The 18,982-nt window shown below is 42.8% G+C and overlaps 1 protein-coding gene across 3 annotated transcripts in view; it reads right to left on the bottom strand.

Annotated features, from left to right (window-relative positions):
• Nucleotides 1-18,982, bottom strand: part of LOC119842498 (butyrophilin subfamily 1 member A1-like) — a 64,753-nt gene that overhangs the window by 31,252 nt on the left and 14,519 nt on the right. For all 3 annotated transcript variants that reach the window (XM_043496995.1, XM_038370742.2, XM_038370747.2), the window contains exon 4: nt 10,444-10,791. In XM_043496995.1, coding sequence (XP_043352930.1) covers nt 10,444-10,791 — 348 coding nt within the window. The remainder of the gene's footprint in view (nt 1-10,443; nt 10,792-18,982) is intronic.

Raw genomic sequence — 18,982 nt, 5'->3', positions numbered from 1 at the left:
TTAACCGGGATGACTTTAAGTGAGGAGTTACTGTATATTGGCTTACAAGGCAGGTGTGGGGGGTGGGACTTGGACCTGTTCTGGGCACCATCAAAAATTATACAAACCTGCCGCCCCGGATGCATTGTCCTAGGGATGCGAGTTCCACGACCACCACTCCCAAGAGAAGGAGGCAGGTGGTGGTGGTCAGGGACTCCCTCCTAAAGGGGATGGAGTCATCCATCTGCTGTCCAGACTAGGAAACTCAAAGTGTGCTGGTTGCCTGGAGCTAGAATTCAGGATGTGATGGAATGTCTGCTGAGACTGATCAAGCCCTCAGCCCGCTACCCATTCCTACTTCTCCACGTGGGCACCAATGATACTGCCAAGAATGACTTCGAGTGGGTCACTGCAGACTATGTGGCTCTGGGAAGAAGGATAAAGGAGTTTGACACACAAGTCATTTTCTCGTCCATCCTCCTTGTTGAAGGAAAAGGCCCAGGTAGGGACCATTGAATTGTGGAGGTAAATGTGTGGTTGCAGAGGTGGTGTCAGAGAGAGGGCTTTGGATTATTCAACCATGGGATGTTCTTCCAGGAAGAAGGATTGCTAGGAAGAGATGGGATCCACCTAACAAAGAGAGGGAACAGCATCTACACAGGCAGGTTTGCTAACCTAGTGAGGAGGGCTTTAAACTAGGTTCACCAGAGGATGGAGACCTAAGCCCTGAGGTAAGTGAGGAAGTGGGATACCAGGAGGAAACACAAGAACGAGAGTGCAACCAGGGGAGGCCTCCTGATTCATACTGAGAAAGTAGGGCAATTGGCTAGTTATCTTAGGTGCCTGTACACGAACGCAACAAGCCTAGGAAACAAGCAGGAAGAATTGGAAGTCCTGGCACAGTCAAGGAATTATGATGTGATTGGAATAACAGATACTTGGTGCTGTAACTCACATGACTGGTGCACAGTCATGGATGGGTATAAACTGTTCAGGAAGGACAGGTCAGGGAGAAAAGGTGGAGGAGTTGCACTGTTTGTAAGAGAGGAGTATGATTGCTCAGAGCTCAATATGAAACTGGAGAAAAGCCTGTTGAGAGTCTTTGGGTTAAGTTTCGAGGCAAAAGTAAGAATGGTGATATCGTGGTGGGCATCTGCTATAGACCACCAGACCAGGAGGATGAAGTAGATGAGGCTTTCTTTGGACAACTTCAGAAGTTTCCAGATCACAGGCCCTGGTTCTCATGGGGGACTTCAATCACCCTGTCATCTGCTGGGAAAGCGATACAGCAGTGCACAGACAATCCAGGAAGTTTTCAGAGAGTGTTGGGGACAGCTTCCTGGTGCAAGTGCTGGAGGAATCAACTAGGGACTGTACTCCTCTTGACCTCCTGCTCACAAACAGGTAAGAATTGGTAGGGGAAGTAGAAGTGGGTGGCAACCTGGGCAGCAGTGACAGTGAGATGGTCGAATTCAGGATCCTGACAAAAGGAAGAAAGGAGAGCAGCAGAATACGGACCCTCAACTTCAGAAAAGCAGACTTTGACTCCCTCAGGGACCTGATGGGCAGGATCCCCTGGGAGGCTAATATGAGAGGGAAAGGAGTCCAGGAGAGCTGGCTGTATTTTAAGAAGCCTTATTGAGGGAACAGGAACAAATCATCCCAATGTGCAGAAAGAACAGCAAATATGGCAGGCAACCAGCTTGGATTAACAGAGAAATCTTCGGTGAGCTTAAACACAAAAAGGAAGCTTACAAGAAGTGGAAACTTGGACAGATGACTAAGAAGGAGTATAAAAATATTGCTCGAGCATGCAGAGGTGTAATCAGGAAGGCCAAAGCACAATTGGTGTTGCAGCTAGCAAGGGATGTGAAGGGTAACAAGAAGGGTTTCTATAGGTATGTTAGCAACAAGAAGAAGGTCAGGGAAAGTGTGGGTCCCTTACTGAATGGGGGAGGCAACCTAGTGACAGATGATGTGGAAAAAGCTGAAGAACTCAATGCTTTTTTTTGCCTCAGTCTTCACAGACCAGGTCAGTTCCCAGACTGCTGCACTGGGCATAACAGTATGGGGAGGAGGTGAGCAGCCCTCACTGGTAAAAGAACAGGTTAAGAACTATTTAGAAAAGCTAGACATACACAAGTCCATGGGGCTGAAATCGGTTACCTAGGCAGGTGGTGGAATCTCCATCCTTAGAGGTTTTTAAGGCCCAGCCTGACAAAGCCCTGGCTGGGATGATTTTGTTGGGGTTAGTCCTGCTTTGAGCAGGGGGTTGGACTAGATGACCTCCTGAGGTCTCTTCCAACCCTAGTCTTCTATGATTCTATGATCTTCTATTTCTAACGATCCCCTCTGCCAGAAAAGTTTCAAATTCCAGTCAGGTAAATTTTGTTCCATTGTCCAACACTAATTTGGAAAAGACAGTAGGCAAGAACCTGATGAGTGTAGCAGAAGTGACCTGTGACATGTACACCACTTCTGGCTGTTTACTGAAGTAGTTGACCAGGGTGATAGCATAATGATAAAAAGAAAAGGAGTACTTGTGGCACCTTAGAGACTAACAAATTTATTAGAGCATAAGCTTTCGTGAGCTACAGCTCACTTCATCTGATGCATTTGGTGGAAAAAACAGAGGAGAGATTTATATACACACACACAGAGAACATGAAACAATGGGTTTATCATACACACTGTAAGGAGAGTGATCACTTAAGATAAGCCATCACCCACAGCAGGGGGGGGAAAGGAGGAAAACCTTCCATGGTGACAAGCAGGTAGGCTAATTCCAGCAGTTAACAAGAATATCAGAGGAACAGTGGGGGGTGGGGTGGGGGGGAGAAATACCATGGGGAAATAGTTTTACTTTGTGTAATGACTCATCCATTCCCAGTCTCTATTCAAGCCTAAGTTAATTGTATCCAGTTTGCAAATTAATTCCACATATCTATTCAGGGGATACCATCATAGGGCCTAATCACATCAGCCACACTATCAGAGGCTCGTTCACCTGCGCATCTACCAATGTGATATATGCCATCATGTGCCAGCAATGCCCCTCTGCCATGTACATTGGTCAAACTGGACAGTCTCTACGTAAAAGAATGAATGGACACAAATCAGACGTCAAGAATTATAACATTCAAAAACCAGTTGGAGAACACTTCAATCTCTCTGGTCACTCGATCACAGACCTAAGAGTGGCTATACTTCAACAAAAAAGCTTCAAAAACAGACTCCAACGAGAGACTGCTGAATTGGAATTAATTTGCAAACTGGATACAATTAACTTAGGCTTGAATAGAGACTGGGAATGGATGAGTCATTACACAAAGTAAAACTATTTCCCCATGGTATTTCTCCCCCCCACCCCACCCCCCACTGTTCCTCTGATATTCTTGTTAACTGCTGGAATTAGCCTACCTGCTTGTCACCATGGAAGGTTTTCCTCCTTTCCCCCCCCTGCTGTGGGTGATGGCTTATCTTAAGTGATCACTCTCCTTACAGTGTGTATGATAAACCCATTGTTTCATGTTCTCTGTGTGTGTGTATATAAATCTCTCCTCTGTTTTTTCCACCAAATGCATCCGATGAAGTGAGCTGTAGCTCACGAAAGCTTATGCTCTAATAAATTTGTTAGTCTCTAAGGTGCCACAAGTACTCCTTTTCTTTTTGCGAATACAGACTAACACGGCTGCTACTCTGAAACCTAGCATAATGATAGTCACTTGGTGTATTGTTGAATGGACTTATAATATAAATGGCAAGCTTTTCCCATGCTGCATCCGGAAGAGGAACAGGCTGTAATGGTGGCACATGCATCACCATCATCTTGTCATGTAACTGGCTAGTAATGCATGTTTTTACAGCTGCTTCAACCTGAGCATCTATTCCCAGCCCCAATACAGGTCACATAGACACTGTTTCATTGTGTCAATCCTTTGATAGGTGTCACGTGCCAGATGTATGAATGTTGTCTGCAGTGTGTCTGGTACAATCAGCCAGTCAGTACCTCATAATACCCATCCATCTTGTATAGAAACTTTTTGAGTACTCTACAGTAAAGTTGCAAAGCTGGATCAAAAATTTGGGGTCATGTGGCCATTTTGTTATCAGCTGTTCCTGCAATTTTTGTTGAATGGGGCATGCTAAGCAAGCAGCTTTGAATTGTTCTTGTATAACAGCTGTGAGAGTGCCTGTTATAACTGCAACTACATTGTCATCATCTGTCTGTCACGTGAAGGCAAGGGCAGGCAGGATCAGCAATCAGCCATCCCATTTTAAATTCCTAGCTTTTACTCTGTGACATACGTGGAAAAACAGTCGTCTTGCTGACCATCTGACAATTTGGCCTTCCACTTGTCTGAGTCTGCTAGAAGTTAACAGTGTCATCAAAGAGCTATGATGGGTATGCGATTTGAAAGTATGGCCCCAGAAGTAAGTTCTCCATTTTTCCACAGCCGATAGGCAAGCAAGTGCTTTCTTTTCAACAGATGAATACTCCGTCTCAGTTTCTGCAAGTGTTCTTGATGCAAATGCACTGGTCTCCTCCATGTTGTCATGTATTTGAGTAAGTGTTGCTTCCAATCCATATTCTGAGGCAGGATCAAACAGTGTAAGTACTGGACTATTTGCAATCAAATCTTTCACTGTTGCGAAACAATTTCTGCAATAGCCATCCAGGCCACGGTCGAGATTCCCTGAAATATGTTTGTAACGGTGACTGAGGTGTTGTTCAGAATAAACTTGGCATACCATGATGTAAAATCTATGAAAATATGTAAGGTTTATAAGTATCTTGGAGGTGGGTCTTTTGTAACCACCATGATGTGGTCCAAGCCAGGGTTTCAGTCTAGTTTGGAAAATTATGTGCCCCAGAAATAACTCTGTTTGTCTGAACTGGCATTTGGCCAAATTCAGTTTCAGCCCTGCTGTTCTGATGTGGTGTAGTATTGCATGGAAATGTTTTTCATGTTTCTCACAAGTCTTCCCAAACACAATAATTTCATCCAAATAACACTGGACTCCAGGCTGATTCTTCAGAATCACTGATGTCATTCTTTGGAAAGTGCTGGGTTCCAATACAAGTCTGCATGGTGCATGTTTCAAGTGGAATAGGTCCTCAAGCATAATAAATGCTATGAGATCTCTCACTCTTCCTCTAGTATAACTTGGTGATATGCATTCTGTAGATTGAGAGTAGAAAATATCTTTGTGCCACAAAGATCCGCCAATGTTTCTTCTATGTGTGAGTTGATAGCTGTCAATCACAATGGCTTTATTAGGCTCCCTTATGTCTATGCAAAGACAAATACCTCCAGTCTTTCTCTTTGTCACCACTATTGGTGAGACCCATGCACATGTTGCAATCTCTTCAATAACACCATTCTGTACTAATTTTTTAACCTCATGTGATACAGCATCCCTGACTGAGAATGGTAGAGGGGGTAAATTCTGTTGTGTAGGTGTCACCTGAGCGCAAAGTTTAATTTCGTGAGCAAATCCAAACGCACAGCCAAGGCGCTCCTCTGTACCATCCTTGTTAAGAGCAGAGACTGGAGTTTGTATGGTAGTGGTGGCAGGTGGGGTAAAAGCAATGTGCCCGTTGACTGCCTACATGTTTAGTGAGGGAAACAAATCACTGTTTAGCATAGCAGAACCCCTAGGCATAAGATATAATGCATACCGGTAGAATTCTGTATCAAAAGTCATGGTTGCACGCAGTCAACCAAGCACAGGGATGCAGTTCATCAAGTTTCAGAGTAGCAGCCGTGTTAGTTTGTATTCGCAAAAAAGAAAAGGAGTACTTGTGGCACTTTAGAGACTAACAAATTTATTTGAGCATAAGCCTCACTTCATCGGATGCACTCACGAAAGCTTATGCTTAAATAAATTTGTTAGTCTCTAAGGTGCCACAAGTACTCCTTTTCTTTTTTGCGAATACAGACTAACACAGCTGCTACTCTGAAAACTGTTATTATGCAAGGCACTGAATTTAGCCATATGGAGTGGAAATCTATCAACTTCATAAAAAAACTCATACAGATACAGATAGACATCATCTTCCTCTCCAAATGCAAACAGATGGACATCATACCAAAAGGACTGAAGGTAAAAAATCCATTACAATCTACATACCACACAGACTATGCTGACAGCTTGTGCCACACACTCTCAAAGAAACTGCGGAACCACCTGATCAACATCCTCTACAGCAAACAGGGAAAGATTAAGAATGAGCTCTCAAAACTGGATACTCTCATAAAGAACCAGCCTTCCACAAAAACTTCCTCGTGGCTGGACTTTACAAAAACTAGACAAGCCATCTACAACACACACTTTGCTTCTTTACAAAAGAAAAAGGACACTAAACTCTCGAAACTACTACATGCCACAAGGGGCCACAACAGTGGTTCCCTTAACCTACCCAGCAATATTGTTAATCTGTCCAACTATACTCTTAGCCCAGCAGAAAAATCTGTACTATCTCAGGGCCTCTCCTTTTGCCCCTCCACCCCCACGAACATGATACAGTTCTGTGGTGACCTAGAATCTTTTTTCGACGTCTCCGACTCAAGGAATATTTCCAACACACCTCTAACCAACGTATGAACCCACAGGGACCTTCCTACCAACACTACAAAAAGAAGGATTCTGGGTGGACTCCTCCTGAAGGTCGAAATAACAGGAATGCATCCGAAGAAGTGAGCTGTAGCTCACGAAAGCTTATGCTCAAATAAATTTGTTAGTCTCTAAGGTGCCACAAGTTCATCAAGTAACACACCAGGTGTAAGCGCAGTTCTGTAAGTGGCACATGTCCTAAGTATTGCAGACAAATCGATTCAGGTAGTATAGAAACTGCTGAGCCAGTGTCCAACATTCATTCCACCACCTGGGGCTTCACGCCTGCTGCAGCAGAGACATGAACAGCACATGCTATTTTATCTACAATGTATGTGGATCTGCGTTCATCCACACACAATGTACTAACCTCGGGCACAGTAACTGCATGTACTTGTTGATTAGGCTGGTTTGCTTCAGCATACCTTAGCAAAATGTCCCCTCTTTTTGCAGTGCACTAAGCTCCCACTGGAAGCTTTCCTGTGTAGTTTGTAGTGTGGTGTGTACATTCACAGTGGTGACATTCTTTTCCTTGTGTTGTTTTGAAATCATTGGGCCTGTGACTTCTCATTTACATTGTGATTTTTCAACTGTCTTGTTGTAGTCCACATCTGTAGTGGTTGCATGGCTTACATCACACCTGCTGTACTTGAACTCATTATTTTCACCTCCACGATAGCTGCCTCGATATGATTAGCAACAGTTATCATAGAATATCAGGGTTGGAAGAGACCTCAGAAGGTCATCTAGTCCAACCCCCTGCTCAAAGCTGGACTAACCCCAACGAAATCATCGCAGCCAGGGCTTTGTCAAGACGGGCCTTAAAACCCTCTAACGATGGTGTGATAAATGAAGGGGGGGGCATAGCTCCCTTTTATGAACACCCAGCCAGCCGGTTAGCTGTAAAATCCCTCTTGCTAGCTGTTCTCTGCTTGCTTTACCTGTAAAGGGCTAAAAAGTCCCCGAGGTTTTTTAAAAAAAAAAAAAGCGGGGGGGGAATGGGAACCTGACCAAAAAAGCCAATGGGAGGGCTAGAACTTTTTAAAGTTGGAGAAAAAAACTTTCCTTTGTCTGTTGTTGGTTGTTCTCCAGAGAGAGGGGACAGAGCAGGACAGGGCTGAAGTTATGCTGTAAGCAATTTTAAAACCAGGTACGAAAAAACACCAGTTCATACCTCAAACCTACTTATCTGAAACCCAGATGTATAAGTAGTTCAGAAATGTTTGGAAAGAAGTGATTAGGTTATTTTCTTTTATTTCTTATTTTGGCTTGTGGATCTCCTCTGTGCTAAACCCTGATGCTTTTGTTTGCTTGTAACCTTTAAGCTGAACTCCCAAGAAAGCTATTTTGGGTGCTTAATTTTTGGAATTGCTGTTTTAAAATACAGCAAAAGCCTAAGTTCCAGATGTATTTTCTTTCTTTTTGTTTTTAATAAAATTTACCTTTTTAAAGAACACGATTGGATTTTTTTGGTGTCTTAAGAGGTTTGTGCATGTTGTTTTGATTAGCTGGTAGCAACAGCTAATTTCCTTTGTTTTCCTTCTCCCCTCTTCCCCAGGGGAGGTGTGAAAGGGCTTAAGGGTACCCCACAGGGAGGAATTCTCAAGTGCTCCTTCCTGAGTCCAAACGGGTTTTCGCTTTTGGGTGGTAGCAGTGTTTACCAAGCCAAGGTCAGAGAAAAGCTGTAACCTTAGGAGTTTAATTCAAGCCTGGAGTAGCAAGTATTCATTTTTTTTTAAATCCTTGTGGGCCACTACCTTCTCCACTTGAAGTGCCAGAGTGGGGATTCAGCCTTGACATGGTGGCAGAGTGGTGAGATCATTTTGAACCAGAAGCACAGATGTCAGGATTTTAAAAGGACACATTTTTCCTTCTGGCTGCTTGAAAGACAGGGAGAGGTTTCTTTTCTGTTCTTTTCTTTTCTTTTCTTTTCTTTTCTTTTCTTTTCTTTTCTTTTCTTTTCTTTTCTTCCTGAGGGGGAACAGGCATGCCAAAGGATTAGCCTGCAAAGCCAGGGAGTCCAACAAGCAATATATATATATATTTTTCTTTTCTAGCTTTGTGGCAATGAAATAGTTAGGCTGGAGTAGGGCAGCCTGTGCATGAGGTTGAGGTCAGGCACCAAAACCATAGAAAATCCAGTCTTCCCAAAGTGGCATGCCACGGAGAAGACAGACCCAGATCAAGCCCAGACATCCAGCTCCATGATGGAAATCCAGGGAAGGGATGGGGGACCGGAGACTTCCCAGGGGGGAAGGGTCAGCCCTCCCCAATCTGAGATCAGGGAGCCAAGCTGGAGGGATGCCCTTAATCCAGATCACGTTCTGATTGCGGAAGACAGGAATTTCTTCCTAGAGATGAAGTGCTTGGAGGCGGAGGCAGAGGAGAGGAGAAGCGCATGGAAATGAAGCGCTTGGAGGCGGAGGCGAAGCGCTTGGAAATGGAGCTGAAGCGCTTAGAGCTGGAAAGGGCTAAGCTGAACCAACCATAACCTTAACAGTCCTTCTCCAGGTACTGCTCCCCAGTCCAAGAAATTCCCCACATACAAGGTAGGCAATGATACAGAGGCCTTCCTAGAAAATTTTGAACGGGCCTGCCTTGGGTACAACACCCCTACAGACCAGTATATCGTGGAGCTGAGCCCGCAACTCAGTGGACCCTTAGCTGAGATGGCAGCTGAAATGCCTAAAGAACACATGAACGAGTATGAACTTTTTAAACAAAAGGCCAGAATTAGAATGGGGCTCACACCCTAGCATGCCCGTCGGCAGTTCAGAGCCCTAAGGTAGCAACCAGACATGGCATTTTCCCAACACACCTACCAGATTGTGAAAAATTGGGATGCCTGGATATGAGGAGTAAGTGTTAAATCTCGGGAAGATCTGTCTCTCCTCTTGTAAACGGAGCAATTCTTAGAGGGTGTTCCTGAGGAAATAGAAAGGTACGTCCTAGATAGGAAGCCCCAAACTGTAATCGAGGCGGTGGAGATTGGAGCCAAATGGGTGGAGGTGGCAGAGAAGAAGAAAGCTAGTAGCAGTTGGAGAGGATACCAGAAAGGGCAACCTGAAACAACACCCTACTATTGGGGTCAGCCCAAGGCCCCACCACACAAGGAGGAGCCTTCCACACAGCCAGGGAGATGCTCTCTCATTCCATCTCTCCACTCTCCAACCACCCACCTCGCCCCAGCCCACAGTCAGCTGGGTGATGCTTTAAATGTAATGAGCTGAGGCACGTGAAGGCCAACTGCCCCTCTTGTGATGCACTGCACCTGGATCACCAGTGAGTATCAGCCATCCTACTCCTGCACATGCCCTTAGAAGTTGTGCAGCAAGAAACAAGAGCTGATTTTAAAGTATTTTTCTTCACCTTTTTATCTCCTCTTGCTCTTTTCTCTAAGATTAAAGATCTAATAGTCTTTAAAAAAGCTTTCATAGGTTTATTCATAGATTCCAAGGCCAGAAGGGATCGCTGTGATCATCTGGTCTGGCCTCCTGCATAACACAGGCCAGAGAACTGCCCCCAAAATGATTCTGAGAGCAGATCTTTTAGAAAAACAGCCAATCTTTATTTTAAAATTGCAAGGGATGGAGAATCCACCACAAGTCTTGGTAAATTGTTCCAATGGTTAATTACTCTCACTATTAAAAAATTATGCCTTATTTCTGGTCTGAATTTCTCTAGGTTCAACTTCCAGCCACTAGCTTGTATTGTACCTTTCTTTGCTAGACAGATAGAAGGGAATTCTGGATACTGACATGAAAATGAGACACATTAAATTACACCTCAAAATAAATTCTTCTTCTTCTTCTTCTGGGAATTCAAATTAGCAGCCAAGTTACTGACCTGTCACCTTCAGTTCCAGAGTGGCTTCCCCATAAAAGCTGGGTGATCGGAAGAAACAGATAAATTGTCCTTGGTCAGAGGGGGTAATGTTGCGTATATGCAGGGCAACTCTTCCATCCATGATACCGTCCTTCAGCAGCTCTGTTCTGCCCCGATACTTTGATGTTTGCAGCTCAGTCTGATCTTTTCCATGCTGATACAGATAGACAAGTTCAGAGAACTTGGATTGGAACCAGCGCACCTCCATCTCCTGAGCATTCATGCTGGGGGAGAGGTGACAGGGTAACAGGGCATCTTCCCCTGCAGAGACCGTGATGGGATGATCAGGTCCAATCACCTCAAAATTCACTGTTAAGGGAAGCGAGACACACAGAAAGTTAGACCAGAGGGGAGCTGGATTGCTTTCATAGGTAATGCATGCTGATCTCTCACTACCACTTAGACTGCAACTTGACCAGCTAAAACTGAACTCATGGTATCTCACTGTATCTGCACTGGAAAACAGGTGAAGTTAGGACAGGCTTAGCTAGCACGTGTTAGCTGACCCTGCACTAAACTCAGACACTTTTCCTAGTCAAGACCAATCCAGAGAGGATTAAAAAATGAGTGAGCTCTGTCTCTAAATTTTGTGACCTGGCTAATGCCTGCAACCAGAACAATTAACCTGTGGAAGACTGTTTGCTAGACTTGAACCTGTAGTAGGAAGAGAGCCTGAGACATAAGCCCTTGTATCAGAGACCTGGTACAAGGCAGGACCTGCTCACAGAATCTGGCGAGAACAGGGCTAATATTGCAAAAATACACATTCCTAAGAAGTGCTAAGATTGCAAGGGAGAACAAAAGACAAGAGGACTTGCAGCCAGAAGGAAAAGGAGGAAGGCTGGAAAATCACACCAACACCAGGAAAAGGCAGGTCTATATGATTGGGGACTCCCTACTAAGAAGAACAGACAAGGCCTGTGTTGGGACAGTGCTGAATTATTATGAATTGCTGTGACTGATATGAATAAATGTGGCAAGCATGAGTTTGATATGGCTTGGTATGTCTGAATTTGCTAGAGGATTCTGGGAGAAGCATTTGCATTTGCTATATAGATGGTGTGGAAAATGTACTGGAAGTGCTGAAACTGTACTTAAATAGTTAATAAAAGCTCTAGCTGCATATATGTGTCAACATCAAACTTTGGAATATATCAGCTGGGGCAACCAGCTCACCAAAGTAAAGACGACATAAAATCATGTGATCAGTGGACTTGGTACAGGCTGACATAGGGTCAAAATGACCCTTTTTGGATGGCATCATGCTAAAAGCTTAAGTGAATGATTGATGAGAGGATAAAAATTGATTGATCTTTGGTCTGTACCTATTTTGCAGTCCCTTCTAAAATATTAATTAGAGAAAACCGGTAATGAACGCCCACAGAGCATATTTCTGGGAAATGTGACTCCTTTGAGAACAAAAGTTATAAATGCCAAGCAAAGTAAATTAGTTAAGTTAGTTCTCCAATTAACATCTGAAGAGGTTCATGATGCTGTGAGACAGAAAACCTCGGGGTAACCATGACGCTATTTCGAGGGACTTTTGTGGGACTTTTGAACCAGAGGGCCGTGGGGTAACCAAGACCCTGCTTCCGGGGGACATTTGACAGACCAAGTACCTGAGGGGGAAAGAACAGAAGAAAAGAAGTCTCCATCTAGAATCAGTAGCTATACCTGCTTTGTTTGATAATCAGGATACTGTGTAAGGCCAACATAGTTACTGAACATTTATGCTTGGGGAATTGAAGCTTATTAAGGAGAGGTGCATTATGTAACCCTTACTGCTTGTGTGATTCTTTCTCAAATAAATTACTATGCATTAAGCATATTGTTTTCTGAATTTCTACTGGTGCTGGTAGCAATCTGCCCAGCTGTGGGCTATTAAAGATCCGTTTCAACGATCTGTCACCAGAACTGATCCAGAGAATAGAAAGGTGTGCTGTCTGCCAGGAGCTAAGATACAGAATGTGGATCTGAGGCTGAAGAGGATTCTAATAGGAGCAGGAAAGAATTCACTGATTGTCCTTCATGTGGGAACAAATGAAACAGCTAGATTCTCACTGGAACGCGTCAAAGGAGACTATGCCAAGCTGGGGAAGATGCTTAAAGAAATGGAGGCTCAGATGATCTTCAGTGAGATTCTGTCTGTCCCTAGAGGAGGAGAGGGAAGGCAAGACAAAATTATGATGATCAATAGATGGCTCACGCAGTGGTGCAATAAGGAGGGCTTTGGGATATTTCATGAATGAGAGGCATTCATGGACAGAGGACTGTTCTCATGGGATGGACTCCACCTGAGTAGGGAGGAAAACAGACTTCTGGGATGGAAGATGGCACAACTGATTAACAGAGCATTAAACTAGGAACTTGTGGGTAGACAGCTGGGAGAAGCTCATGTAATCCCCACACCTTATCCTAATATTGACTGGGAAGAAAATCAAGAGAGAATACACCAATGGAGAAAGGAAGAGCAGTAGGTAGGAGAATAGACAGTAAGAGGAAAGATAGTGCCAATACCAATGAAGCTAACAGTCAGGTAGGCAATACTGTAAGTAAAATAATTGTACTCAATCAGGTGAGGAATCTGAGTGAAGCCAAGCAGCAACAGTTAAGATGTTTGTACACCAATGCAAGGAGCCTGTGTAACAAAAGAGAGCAACTAGCACTAGAACTACCTGTTCAAAGTTGAAGAAGCTATCTGAAGCCTGAATCCCAAGCAAGGAGAAAAATTTGTAGGGAAGGGTTACAGACCAAGCTGGATGAGCAAGCATCTCAAACAGGCTATTAAGAGAAAGCAGAAAGCCTACAAGGAATGGAAGAGGGGATGAATCATTGTGACACTCTGTACTTCAAATTAGCACCCTGGAACCTCTATATTCACCACTGCCATATGATTATGGTTTGTTTTGTACAAGTATGCCTTGTGAGGTATCATTTTAAAAGTCTGGATCTGTTAGTACATAAAATCCAACAACATATTAAGGTCCATCATTGGATGTGAAGTTATGAAGCATTACTATATGTGTTACTGAAATATATTGTGAGGTTAGGAGATGCCCACTGCTGGCCTTTCAGAAGGGACAAAAGAGCCTCCAATCACTGGCCAGACAGATTTTTAATGGTTCATCAACACCCAACCCACTATCCCAGAGAGTTCTCAGAGAAGGCATGTATGCAATGGGGCAGCCTAACCCATGTCACAGCAAGGATCTGTGTAGCAGCTGGAAAAAAGAGAGACAGTGACATCATTACTTGACCTCTCTCCCCGCCATCTCCATCTCAACTCCTGGAAGATCATCTGGAAGACAAAAGACTTTGAACTAGGGAGATTGGTCCCAGGTTGGAAGGGTGTCCAGTCCATGTATTGAGGAACTGTGAGCTGCCTGTAACATCAGGGTGAGAGACTGCTTGATTCAAATCTTATTTAGTGTTTTAAAGTTAAAATTTAGACTGTGTTTCTATTTTTATTACTTAGGTAAACAACTTTGATCTCTGTGCCTGCTACTTATAATCACTTAAAAGCTATCTTTCTGTAGGTAATAAATGTTTTATACTTTACCTAAAACAGTGTGTTTTTGGTTGAAGTGCTTTGGAAATCTCAGCTCAGACTACAAAGGCTGGTGCACGTCCACTTTCCTACGAGGAAGTGGGGAATTTATTAGTGAGCTTGCACTGCCCAAGGGAGCCTTAAGCAGTGTAACAGTATATTTCTGGGGTGAAAGGCTAGGGGGCTGAGGTGATTGACTGGCGCCTCTCTCTGTATGATTCATGAGTAGCTCAGGGAGCATTCATGTAATACATCTGGGTGTAGGGCTTCACATGTTGATAGCTGAATGATCACAGTGCCCGGAGGTGTGTTGCTGCTTCTCACTAGCATAGCTTTATGAGAGACAACTCAGGCTAAATAGTTAAGGTGGCACAGCAGTCCCACAGTTCCAAGTTGTACCCCAGGGATCTCTGTCACAATCAGCAACGAGGTCAGAAAGTGTAGGGGAAAAGTAGGAACTGCCAAAATCCAAGCAGAGTTGGGCTTGCAAAGGCAATTAAAACCAATAGTAAAATATTCTATAGTCAAATAAATAAAAAGAAAACAAGGAAAGAACAAATTGAACCACTAAGCACTGAAGATGGGGTGAAGATTAAAGATAATCTAGGCATAGCCTAACACAAACAAATACTTTGCCTCAGTTTTTAATAAAAGTAATGAGAAGTAATGAGGGGTAGCGGCAGGGTGGCTAATTGAAAAGAGGATATGAAAGTAGAAATGACCACATCTGAGGTGGAAGTCAAACTCAAACAGTTTAATGGGACTAAACTGGGGGACCTGGATAATCTCCATCCAACAATATTAAAGGAACCGAACATGAAATTGAAAGACCAATAGCAAGGATTTTTAATGAATCTGTAAACTTGGGGATCATACCCTTTGACTGGAGAATTGGAGAAAAAAGTGATCTGGGAAACTACAGGCCTGTTAGTTTGACCCTCAATTGTATGCAAGGTCTTGGAAAAAACTGTGAAAGAGAAAGTAGTTAAGAACATAGAAGTAAACAGTAATTGGGATAAAATACAACATGGTTTTATAAAAGGCAGATTGTGCCAGACCAACCTGATCTCCTCCTTTGAGAAGATAACTGATTTTTTAGACAAAGAAAATGCAGTAGATCTAATCTACCTAGATTTCAATAAAGCATTTGATACAATTCCTCATTGGAAATTATTAGTTAAATTGGAGAAGATGGGGATTAACATGAGAACTGAAAGGTAGATAAAGAACTGGTTAAAGGGGAGGCTACAGTGGGTCATACTCAAAGGTGAACTGTCAGGCTGGAGGGAGGTTACTAGTGGAGTTCCTCGGGGATCAGTCTTGGGATCAATCCTGTTTAACATTTTTATTGCTGACCTTGGCACAAAAAGTGAGAGTGTGCTAATAAAATTTTTGGATGACACAAAGTTGGGAGGTATTGCCAATATGTAGGAGGACCGGAATATCATATGAAAAGATCTGGATGACCTGGTAAACTGGAGTAATAGAAATGGGATGAAATTTAATAGTGCAAAGTGCAAGGTCATGCACTTTGGGATTTTAGGGACTAACAACAAGAATTTTTGCTATAAGTTGGGGACTTTTCAGTTGGAAGTGACAAAGGAGGAGAAAGATCTAATTGGCTGATCACAGAATGACCTTGAGCCGCCAATGTGATGTGGCCATGAAAAAAGCTAATGCAATCCTTGGATGCATCAGGCGAGGTATTTCCAGTAGAGACAGGGAAGTGTTATTACCATTATACAGGGCACTGGTGAGACCCCAGCTGGAATACTGTGTGTAATGGTACCCATGTTTAAGAAAGATTAATTCAAAGTGTAATGGGGCAGAGAAGGACTACTAGGATAATCAGAGGAATGGGAAACCTACCTTATGAGAGGAGACTCAAAGACCTCGGCTTGTTTAGCCTAACCAAAAGAAGGCCGAAGGGAGATATGATTGCTCTCCATAAATACATCACAGGGATAAATACCAGAGATGAAGAGAAGTTATTTAAGTTAAGTGCTAATGTGGACACAAGAACAAATGGATATAAACTGGCCATCAACAAGTTTAGGCGTGAAATTAGATGAAGTTTTCTAACCAGCAGAGGAGTGAAGTTCTGGAACAGTCTTTCAAGGGGAGCAGGGGGGGCAAAAAGCCTAACTGGTACCAAGACTGAGCTAGATAAGTTCATGGAGGGGATGGTATGATGAGAATGCCTACAATGGCATGTAGTTGATTTGCGACTGCTAGTAGCAAATATCGCCAGCGGCCAGTATGGGACACTAGATGGGGAAGGCTCTGAGTTACTACAGAGAATTCTTTCCCTGGTGTCTAGCTGGTGGGTCTTGCCCTCATGCTCAGGGTCTAACGGATCACCATATTTGGGGTTCGGAAGGAATTTCTCCCCAGGTCAGATTGGCAGAGACCCTGGGGTTTTTTTTGCCTTTCTCTGCAGCAGGGGCATGGGCCACTTGCAGGTTTAAACTAGTGTAAATTGTGGATTTTCTGTAACTTGAAGTCTTAAAACCATGATTTGAGGACTTCAGTAACTCAGCCAAAGGCTATGGGTCTATTACTGGAGAAGGTGGGCAAGGTTCTGTGGCCTGTGATGTGCAGGAAGGAAGATTCGACGATCATGATTATCCCTTCTCGCCTTAAAGTTTATGAGTCTGTGATTCTATGTCTATGAGTTGAAGGTAGACAAATTCAGACCAGAAATAAGGTGTACATTTTTAACAGTGAGAGTAATTAACCATTGGAACAATTTACCAACAGGTATTGTGGATTCTCCATTACTAGGAATCTTTAAATCAATATCAGATTATTTTTTTTTAAAAAAGGGTATGTTGTTTTTAAGGAATTTGGGGAAGTTCTCTGGCCTGTATTTTACAGAGGATTACAAGCCTTGGAATTTAGAAATCTATGAAGCTATGAATTAATTCTTGTGGCTTTTAGATATCTCTTCCAATGGTCTATTTTCTTGAATTGCAGCTGTATATATAAATGGGAAGCATACATTTTGTTACTTGTGTGTGATATATCACAGATTTATCAATGGCTATTAGCCAAGATGGTCAGGGATGCAACTGCATGCTATGAGTGTCCCTAGCCGCTGACTGCCAGAAGCTGGGACTGGATGACAGAGGATGGATCACTCGATGATTGCCTGTTCTGTTCATTTGCTCTGAAGCACCTGGCATTGGCCACAGTTGGAAGACAGGATACTGATCTACATAGACCATTGGTTTGACCCAGTATGGCCATTCTTATGTTCTTATATATAATTTTGAAGAAGTTTTGTAAAATATATAGAATTTGCCCAGCCTTTAGACTGGAAATAAAGTGCAAATTTTTAACAGTGAGGGAATTAATCATTGGAAGAGTTTATGAAGGGTCATGGTGGATTCTCCAATACTGGCAATTTTTTAAATCAAGACTTGATGTTTTTCTAAAAGATCGGCTCTAGTTCAAACAAGAATTAATTCAGGGAAGTTCTTTGGCCTGTGTTATACAGGAGGTCAGATTAAATGATCACAATGGTCCCTTTGGTCTTATCATCTATGAATGTATGAATAACCATATTTTCTGTTCTTTCTGAGTTCTCTTTTTGTATCTCTCCAATTCTTTAAGTAAAAAGTAGATTTGTATACAGATCTGTGGAACAGTGACATACAAGCTCAATTTTGAAAAAAATCATAGAATCAGAGAAATATAGGGCTTGGAAGGAACCTCTAGAGGGTATCAAGTTCAATCCCTGTGCTGAGGTAGGACCAAGTAAACATAGAACATCCCTGACAAGTGTTTCAACCAGTTCTTAAAATCCTCCAGTGATGGGGATTCCACAACCTCCTTTAGAAGTCCATTCCAGAACTTATAGTTACAAAGTTTTTCCTAATACATAACCTAAATCTCCATTGCTGACGATTAAGACTGTTACTTCTTGTCCTGCTATAACGGAATACATCCCTGTATTTAAACCCTACACATTATTGTAATAATCTTGGTGCAGGGTATGCCTTGTGAGGTATAATTAAAGACTCAATTTGCTGATCAATATCATGGCAAAATACACGTGGGAGCGTTACATGTGAAATTATAAACATAAGCTGAAATCATAACTTCCAGTTAAGTCTGGGGAGTGACTAAGCTAGTTCCTCAGAGACAAAGAGAAAGTTGATGCCTCAGTCAGGTAAAAACAAAGCTGATGGACCATTACCCGCTAAGTGGCCATTCTTTGGTAGGAAAGGGGGCGGGACAAAAATCTACATCTTAGCAAAGAAACATTGTGGAAAAAGAAAAGGAGTACTTGTGGCACCTTAGAGACTAACAAATTTATTAGAGCATAAGCTTTCGTGAGCTACAGCTCACTTCATCTGATGAAATTTGTTAGTCTCTAAGGAGCCACAAGTACTCCTTTTCTTTTTGCGAATACAGACTAACACGGCTACTACTCTGAAACCAAACATTGTGGAGTTTCCTTTCTTCATTAGACTGCCTGTTGCTTTGCTCCCAGCTGAAAATACTTCTCAAAGTGGGGGAGAGGCAGACACCCCAAGAGACCCCTATCTCTCTCCCTGCCCATCACATTCTTTACACCTGAAAATGCAAAGGAAGCAGCCATTAGACTCTAGGGAATGGGTCCTGACCTGAAGAGTTTGGTCATTAAGACTGCTGAAAGCATGTGATGAAAAATCTTTGCTTTGAATCTAACATAGTTTGATAAGTTAGGCACTGCTGAGTACTTTCTCTTTATTTTTCTTGTAACCATTTCTGACCTTTATGCCTCAATAATTATACTCAATGAAGAGCTATCTCTTTGTAGTTAATAAACTTCTTTTATTGTGTTATCTAACCTGGTGTGATTGAGTTGAAGTGTCTGGGTATCTCTATGTGGGGTAACAAGTTGTGTGTATATTATTCCCTTTAAGGAATAACAAACAATATTTTAGGACATACATTTCTGAAGGA

The sequence above is a fragment of the Dermochelys coriacea genome, chromosome 14, assembly GCF_009764565.3.
Source record: "Dermochelys coriacea isolate rDerCor1 chromosome 14, rDerCor1.pri.v4, whole genome shotgun sequence".
Lineage (NCBI taxonomy): Eukaryota > Metazoa > Chordata > Testudines > Dermochelyidae > Dermochelys > Dermochelys coriacea.
This window is presented reverse-complemented; position numbering and strand designations above follow the sequence as displayed.